The 8,703-nt window shown below is 47.9% G+C and overlaps 1 protein-coding gene across 2 annotated transcripts in view; it reads right to left on the bottom strand.

Annotated features, from left to right (window-relative positions):
- Positions 1-1,203: 1,203 nt before the first annotated feature.
- Positions 1,204-8,703, bottom strand: part of igf2bp1 (insulin-like growth factor 2 mRNA binding protein 1) — a 28,325-nt gene continuing 20,825 nt past the window's right edge. Inside the window, exons 4-15 of one of the 2 annotated variants that reach the window (XM_040191519.2) lie at positions 6,291-6,342; positions 5,467-5,530; positions 4,408-4,698; positions 4,002-4,136; positions 3,530-3,652; positions 3,205-3,340; positions 2,985-3,107; positions 2,586-2,702; positions 2,320-2,394; positions 2,076-2,207; positions 1,837-1,950; positions 1,204-1,450 (exon numbers count right to left, since the gene is read on the bottom strand). In XM_040191519.2, coding sequence (XP_040047453.1) covers positions 1,289-1,450; positions 1,837-1,950; positions 2,076-2,207; positions 2,320-2,394; positions 2,586-2,702; positions 2,985-3,107; positions 3,205-3,340; positions 3,530-3,652; positions 4,002-4,136; positions 4,408-4,698; positions 5,467-5,530; positions 6,291-6,342 — 1,524 coding nt within the window. In that variant the 3' untranslated portion in view covers positions 1,204-1,288. The remainder of the gene's footprint in view (positions 1,451-1,836; positions 1,951-2,075; positions 2,208-2,319; positions 2,395-2,585; positions 2,703-2,984; positions 3,108-3,204; positions 3,341-3,529; positions 3,653-4,001; positions 4,137-4,407; positions 4,699-5,466; positions 5,531-6,290; positions 6,343-8,703) is intronic. The other variant, XM_040191520.2, reaches the window with a different exon arrangement.

Genomic DNA, 8,703 nt, shown 5'->3' with positions numbered 1-8,703 from the left:
AGAAGGCAATGGGCGGAGTCTCGAGACGCGCCTTGTCCATCTGTCCGTCACTGCACAACGTATTGGTACGGGGCGGGAAAACCTCACACCCGACTCGCTGCCTTTGATACATTCACCCGAGGGGCCGGGCTAACTCACATATCATATATATATAATATATATAAAATATGCCGTTTGAGGTGCGGGGCCGATACCCAGCTAGCGTAGCGCCGGCTGCGTCTCGTGTGTGTGAGCTGGGCCGCTGCATTAGAACTGCAGGACCAGCTGCGACCGCCGCTCCCCTTACTGTCTCCTGCTGCGCCTCCCACCACACGGCGAATAGTGGGGAGGGGGCCTCAGTGCCTCCCCCGCCCAGAGCCCTGTTGTAGGCTACATTATGCTACATGTCATAGACGAAGCACTGGGAAATGAAAAGAAGACCCCCTTCTTTTTCCTCTTTGAATTACTCTTTAAAAAAGGCAAGGCGGCCAGACGCAGCACTTCATCCACATGAAGATTATATTTACAACCTCATATTTTCTTCTTACAAACGCTCCGCTATTCGGAAGAGTTCCTTTTTTTTTTCCAAAAGAGCAGTGTTAACATCTGCGGCCCCTCTTTCTAGACTTTTACTGGCTGGGCAGGTTAAGGGGGGATGGGGGCGCCACCCCTCACCCCCTGTGCCGCCGCGGTCCGTTTCCCCACTCCCTCTCCCGGCTCTGCTTCACTGCATTCTATCAATAATAGCTCTGAATAAAACATTTCTATACATATATCTCTATGTTAAAAAAAAAAAGAAAACACCTTTAAAATATAGGACTGAGTGCAGATGGCGGGAGAGGCCTGTCGGGGGGACGGAGGGACGAACAGCCTGGCTAGCGTGTCTCGTGGACGGGTGTTGAACCTGCAGCGGGCGAGCAGCCCTGCGGAGACTCGCTAGGAGGACGCCTCTCCCCACCCCCCCTTACTTCCTCCCCCCATCCTCACTCAGCCTCTTTCTGGCCTGGCATCTGGCGTCTGTTCTCACGTTTTCTTACTTTTTTTTATTTTTAATTTTATTCATTTCATCTTTTGATTTTAATCCCCGTCTTTCTCTCGGGCGCCCTCCCGCCCTCCCTCCCTCCCTCCCTCCCTCCCTCGATGTCTGTCTGTCTATCGCTGTATCGTGTGTCGCTCTCCTGCATCCCTCTGTCTGTCTGTTTCGTCTGTCTGTGTCTATCCGTCTTTCCGTGTGTCTGTCTGTCTTTGTGTTTCTCCGTCCGGCCGTGGGGGGGGTCCCACAGCACGTGTTGAGGGTGGTGGGGGACCCTCACTTCCTGCGTGGCTGGTGGTCCTGAGTCAGTCCCTGCGTGGGGCTGCCCATCTCTGTGAAGCCCTGGGGGTTTGGGCCGGGGCCCGAGCCGGGGCCCGAGCCGCCTTTCTGTGGCTGCTTCACTTGGGTCAGGATGTCACGGATCTTCCTCTGAGCCAACTGCAGGACAGAGGACGGATGACAAAGTGAAATGCTAGGCTTGGAAGTGAATACACAAAGACGGTGAGGAGCTGGTGGACTTCATGCAGCATTTAGCAGCTGGAGAGACAGATATCTCCATCATCGGGTGTAGATCAGACGAGCCGAGCTTCAGACGGTAACCACACAGCATCTTACGCTGATAAACCATCTGTTTGACTGCACGGAGTTGCATCTGATGTTTTAGCAACTGGCTGCAGTGTTTCACGTGCAACGTGCCACTGATGAACCGTCACCGCCTGGGAGGGTTTGACAATAACTTTGTAGGGAAGGGAATGTTAAGTTAATGTTATCTTCCCAATGGCGGTTGAGTATTATAGCTCAAGCGTAATGGGTGGAAGCAGTACCTGGCTGGCGTAGAAATGTCCATTGATCTTCACAATGACCTGGTCGTTTTCGTCGGGCGTCTGCTCCCTGGGGACCACCACCTCGGCCGCTGTCAGGTTCTGAAGCTCGTTCACCTGAAGACAGGTTTGTTTTTCTTTAGGAGGGAGCAACACTGTACGGCGGATCGTTGGCATTTTCATCGTGCAACACGGTGCATTTAGGTGCGAGGGGACAGAAGCGGGAGATGTGAGTGGCTTACCGTCTTCCCCCCCTTGCCAATGACCCTCCCCGCAGCTGCGGCGGCCATCTTGATGTGAGTCTCCAGTTTGACTTCCTCCTTCGGGCCAAAGAAGTTCTCCTCCTTCAGCTTGCCGTAGATTCTGCCCTGAGCCTGCAGGAGGCAGGCGCCCAGGTTAGCAAGGCTTTTGGATGTCGATGAACACCAACAAACATTCTAAATAAATGTATGTACGACCAGCTGGGAAAGTCTGGTTTGTGTTTACCTTAAACTGAGCCTCTGGGGGTCCTGTCACAACCACCATCCTCATTTTACAGTCGGGAGCTTCAGCTGGGGCGATCTGGAGGAGAAACCCATTGGTGATTAGCACCTCCTGACTCCCTACAAGCTCCGAAGCAGAGAGGCTGCAGGTTCCCCTCCAGCCTCCGGTCCCCCCGCTTCTTTCACATTTCAACCAGTGTCGTCTTTAAAAAACAAAACGTGAGGGTCTTTGTGAAGAGGTACATCGATGTGTGTCGTCGTGTCACCGACCTTGATGGAAGCCCCGGCAAAGCGGCTCAGCTGTTTGATGTGCTGCCCTTTCTTGCCAATGATGGCGCCCACGGCCTGTGCTGGAATGTAAACGTGGACCGTTTCCTGCTCTGGAGCCTGAAAACACAAATTACAGAAGACATTACGGACCGTTTCTGTAAACACGCGCACACATCTACACGCACCTTATAAAGTGGATGACTTATTGGTTACATTTACACATACTGTCTATCGGGATTCTCTTCAGGGAAGCGTCCAAACTGGCACCCATATCTAAACTAATATTGTGCTGCACTAAGAATACTGGCCAGGATCAGTTTGTCATATTTCTCTTAGAACTAAAGAAGGCGGTTCGCATCGCCGTCCCTCGGGGGGACTTTAGAGAGCAGCCGTTCTTACCCCGAAGCAGCCGTAGGGGGCGCTACCGGAGGCGTTTCCAGGCGGCGGAGGAGGCATGTTGGAGGAGGAGGGGAAGAGGCCCAGAGCACCGAGGTTTAAGCCGGGGATCAGGTGGGTCTGTTGCTGAAGAGAAGGAGACTGCAGGTTAGAGTCTGAGCTGCAGCCCGTCGGCGCTCACTATCAGACCATAAACACGCCATATTGAAGCGTGCAGACTCACATTCATTGCGGCGATGTCGTTCTCGTAGGCCTCTCTGACCTTCTTCATGACCTCCACCTCGGCGTTGGAGCAGTTTTCCAACGAGCCTTTGACTGTGATGGTCCTCTCTGGGTTGTACAGCGTCAGGTCCTGAAGACTGAACCCGTTACACGTTATTTCAATGTGACCTGTTGCTTTGAAGGGGGGGGCAGTAACTGTTGTAGACATTTCTTTCCATCCTTAAAAGGTTTCTGTAGTCCCTTGTTAAATATCACTATTCGGTAAAAAACGAAAAAACAGGGGTCGACAAATTCCACCAATCTGCATTTGAGGGGGCGGGACTCACGGGGAGATGGTGATCTTGGTGTCCGTGTCCTGCTCCACTTTCTTCAGGTTGCGTCCCTCCTTCCCAATCAGGCGTCCCACAAAGTTGTTGTGAGCCAGAATCTTTAGAGGAACCTCATCAGCACTGCGAAGGGAAAAAAAAACGCCAGCCATTAGAGGGGAAGACCTTACCCACCTCTCAGCTCACAGAGCCTTCATCAGAATATGCACTACATGTTGCTGTGTGTCTGAATGAAACACATTGGACCGGATGTGTCTTCTCAGAATCTGTAAAGCAACACGATCAATAAGAAAGAACAGAAGTTACTTCAGACTGACAAAAATGTCAAATGAGGGTTCAATGTCCAACCATTTGTTGGATTTCAATTCAAACCAGATTTAGTTTGAGTTCAGACGGAACAATTTCTATCTGGTTCTTTTTTTAGAAAAGGTTTTAACGGTCTGCTGGCTTTTTCTCCTCGATGAGCACATACGTCTTGGTGTCCTTGGCCTCCTGCTGCATGATGTCCAGGATCATGCGGCAGGCCGACGAGCAGCCCTCGGGGGTGGAGTGGATGCTGATGGGCTTCTCTGCGGCGCCTGCATTCTCCTTGCGGTGCACGTCGATTCTGAGAGAGAGAGGAGCAGTTTGTTGAGTCACCAGGTTCAGCCCAAAGCTCGAGTCCAATGCGCACTATAATACACTAGGATTACGGTTTCATTAGGATCATTATTACTTATAGTTACTATGAATGTCAGCTCTGCTCCGTGCTCATCCGCGGAAGCCATTTGGCTGTTAGCATGGGGGGGGAGGGGGGGGGGGGTTTGTTGGAAAGTGACACCGCTTCTCACAGAGACTGATGGAGCTCTTATTTTGAAAAGACGGCGGGCTTCACCCACTTGCTCTGCGTCTGCTTGGTGATGTTGCGGATGGTGGCCCCCTCCTTGCCGATGATGGCGCCGACGTACTGCGTGGGCACCAGCAGCCGCAGGGGGATGTCGGCGTGCGGCGGCTTGGGGGGCATACCGGAGTTCGGTGAGCCGCCGCGGGGCCCGCCGCGGGGCCCGTAGCCGCGCCGCCCGTTGTCGGGCCCCCGCTGGCCCCCCTCTGCCTCGGAGTTCTCGTCGGGGATGTAGGAGACGCGCAGGGCGTTGTTCTCGAACTGGTAGCCGTTGAGCTTCTGGATGGCTCTGAGGGAGACACACAGCGTTATGGGTCTGTAAGCAGAGCCACGCTAACAGCTGGGATGGTGATTAGCGTCGAGCTAACAGAGATGTTACAGCATCACATCGCAGCATCAACTGATGTTGGACTTCAATTCAAACCAGATTTCTGTTTGCTTTCACATTCCTCTTTATGATCTACAAGTTCTTCCTCACTGACATTGTGACATTGTGTCAGTGTCACTGCTTTTAGCATTTTATGTGTTGACTGCAAAGAGAAATCGGACAGGAGTCACTGCTGCACTTTTTTTGTTATCTGAACTATGCAATATTTAAAAACATAAAAAGTCAAAAACAAAGTGGTGGGATCGAACGAGGACTTTTATAATACGGAGGCTAATTTTCCCAACAAACGTCACCTTATCTGACTGCTAAATGTGACTGACTGTGTTAAAGTGTTTCCATAGTGTGGTAGTTGCACACACTGTGTGTTTCACGGTGTCGTTCCTTCAAAGGGCCACTAGGTGTCACAAGTGGAGCACAGAACACACAAATCGCCCAACAGCTCAAGTGGAGGCAATTTGTTAAAGAACTATTGCCTTTTTTTGTTCTTCAGTCTTACATTACAGATCATTTAGCTGACGCTTTCATCCAAAGCGACTTACATTACATTTTTAACCCGTGGCTTTCTTACATTTTGCCCGGGGAGCAGAATGAAATAAATAGGGTGATAAATAAACAATGGAAAGCTCTCAGAGAAGAGTCCCCGGGACGTCCAGAACAAGAGAAACTCACTGCCTGGCGTGCTCCCTGGACGCATACGTGACGTTGACCACGGCCGTCTCACTCTCGGTGTTCACTGACAGACAGACAGACAGACAGACAGACAGACAGACAGACAGGAGAGAGAGAGACAGCATGAAGGACGGCTGGAGAAACATCGACTCAAACTCCAGCTAAAACACAACAAACAAGCCTGACTCATCACATTTTCATTGTTAGTTTCAATGCAATTACCAAAAATAAAGAATTTATTTTGCAATCAATGCAGTTACTTTGAGGTGTTCACATGTTCATAAAAGGTAAAGACAAACATTTCAGAGTAGCGGGATGAATTCTTGGCTTACTGACCAACAAATGTGAACCATTGAAATAAAAATGCTAAATAGAGGGAAAAAACAAAGATATTGTTAAAGTATCTTTTTATTTCGTTTTTTCAACATTCATGTTTCTGAATTTTAGCAATGCTTGTTTTTATGGTTAATTATATTTTCTTTTCTTATCATTCACCAATAATTCATTTTAATAATTTTAATTTGAAGCGCACAGAACAATGAATCCATCACTTGAGAAATGATTTAGCCAATTCATGTGGAGACAAGTGGAAAGGCAACAGATTTTTCTTCCTTCAGTTCATCTCAGCTCCTTCACAGAGTAGATTTTCCCTTTTTAATAATTATCATTACGTTTATATTTAACAGACTTCTTCTTCACCGCAACAGAAAACCACTTAGGCATAAAAACCACAACGAGACCATTTAGAAAGAAGGGGCCCTTCCTCGCGTGTGCGGTTGCTCGTTCTGAGAGAATGTGGCCCCCAGAGAAGCCCCCAGGCTCACCTTGTTCACAGTTCTCTACGGTTCCACACTGAGCCAACAGACCATCCAGCACCTGGAGGACGGAGAGAGAAGAAGACAGGAAGACACGTTAGGACACACCGGAGACCGTGAGTTTAGTTCATGGTCCCCTGAGGAAAGTCAGACTAATAAAACACCGGCTCCAGAAACACGCGTTCACCTGCATGTGAAGATGCCCGCAGGGCCAATAGTCCCGTTCCACATTATTTAACCACAGAATTACATGCAAATACATAATTTTTATCAACACAATTAGCTTTATTTTGAAAAGGGCAATGAAGGGAAAAGTATATAAGCCAACCAGCCAAACGTCACCTGCTCTAAAGGCACAGTGTGCCTTTCATTCATATATGGAAGGCTGATGTCATTTAAACACATTATATGTGTATAATATATATATATATAATATATATATATATATATATATATAAACACCTTAAACTTGATAAATATCTTCACCTCATGGTCATTTTAAACATCTAAACATCTAAATATATACACAGCTGTGACCTCTAGAAGCGTGGGAGGGATCCGTCTCTGTCAATTTAGCGGAGAGACGTCGCCCTCGTGTGGACATTAGAGGAGGGATCAGAGCAACACACACACACCAGAGGGAGGCGGCGTGCCACACCCTTGAATAACAACAAGAAGCGCACGCCCTTCCTCACTCACTTATTGATCTGCCCACATGCCCGTCTTTGGCATTCAGCTGTGTTTGACGAATCAGCAGCTTAAAGTGGAGATGGAGGCGGAGCCGAGGGAGTGGCGCTGTCCTTAACAGCGGGTGTCTCTTGAGGTTTATTTCAGGGGGAAATTAAATAAAACCTAGTTTATGCATTTTTTTTAGGGTTATGTTGATTTCGACTGGGTCTCCCGCAGCGCACAAGGCTGCGATTGGTCTGCTAACTACATCCTTTACAGAGTCTCACATTTCTGCTTTCATAGCACAATACCGCCATTATTAAAAGCAAGAATGTTTACGGGAGAATGAATCAGATTGAAGAACTTTTGTCGGGAAAAAAATGCGTAAATATGACCACTTCTACGAGCCGTTACTCCACCTGTTGTTCTACAGGTGAATTGCTCTGCAACACACGCAAGACTTTTAGAACCAGGAAGTGAAACGAGTGCGTTGACGCGACGGTGCGTAAAGACGCAGACGCAGAAGCACGCGCCGGCCTTTAGGGTTTAAATGTTGCCGTGTGCATTAATGCATGTTTGCAAACTCCGATGTCGGGCTTCAGCTGAATGTTTTATTAGAGCAGCAAGGAGACTCCCAACCACCGGCCTGGGACCTGCTGCCAAATGATTCAATTAAATACCAAAGAATTTAAATATTTTCAAGAATGTGTCGCCTCAATGGTTGTTAATGTTACACGAGTGCATCCGGAAAGTATTCACAGCGCCTTTTCTAAATGTTGTTCTGTTACAGCCTGATTCCAGAATGGATTCAATTCATTTCTTTCCTCAATTCTAAACACAACATCCCATAATGACAATGGGGGGAAAAGCTTGATCAAAAGGTTTTTCAAAATTATTAAAAATAAGAAAATAAAGGCTGTGAAGACTTTTTTATAACACTTTATTGAAGTATCTTTGTCACTAGTTTCTGGCCAGTTTCTCCCGTTCTTCTTTGCATACAAGCTGGATTTGTGGACGCTGCAGGGACGCTTGTCCTTCTGGAAGGGTCTCGTCTCTTCCCAGAGCAACGCCGGAGTTCTGTCAGTGACCGTCGGGTGTCTGGACACCTCCCTTACTACGGCCCTTCCCTCCCCATCTCTCTGGGAAGCGTCCTGATGGTTCCAAACCTCTGCTACCATTATAACATTGGCCCGTTCCATTTCATATTTATTCTACATCTTTTCTACTCTGTTGTGCTTGTTGTGTGTATATATATATATATATATATATATATATATAAAAAAATTCTTGATGCACGTGGAGACCAAAGTGAAACCGACGTACGCCTACATGACCAGTGGATTCTGAAAATAAATACAGATTTTGTCATTTTAATACCCAAACGTGCACGGAGCTCATTTATCATCGTAGCTGGTGACACAAAATTATCTTTTATTTTTTGAAAATGAAAATAACTTTGAGAGAGACAACTCTTGTGTGTTGAACTAGAATTTCAGTGATGAAGACCAGCAGTGATGGATTTGTGTGATTCTATGTCGTGCCATGTGAAGCCTTTGAAGCAGCAACTCAAGCACAACGTCATGCAGCTGCTATGGCCGGTAGGAGACATCTGGCTAGAGAACATAACGCCAGATACTCAACAATCAATAGGCCGCAGCTTCAGACGATTAGCCGCAGGTTGATCAATACGTGACTATTAGATTCTATTAGAATCAACCTGCAACTTCCACTGGAAGTCATTCGTTCCCATGCT

Source organism: Gasterosteus aculeatus, chromosome 11, assembly GCF_964276395.1.
Source record: "Gasterosteus aculeatus chromosome 11, fGasAcu3.hap1.1, whole genome shotgun sequence".
Classification (NCBI taxonomy): domain Eukaryota; kingdom Metazoa; phylum Chordata; class Actinopteri; order Perciformes; family Gasterosteidae; genus Gasterosteus; species Gasterosteus aculeatus.
This window is presented reverse-complemented; position numbering and strand designations above follow the sequence as displayed.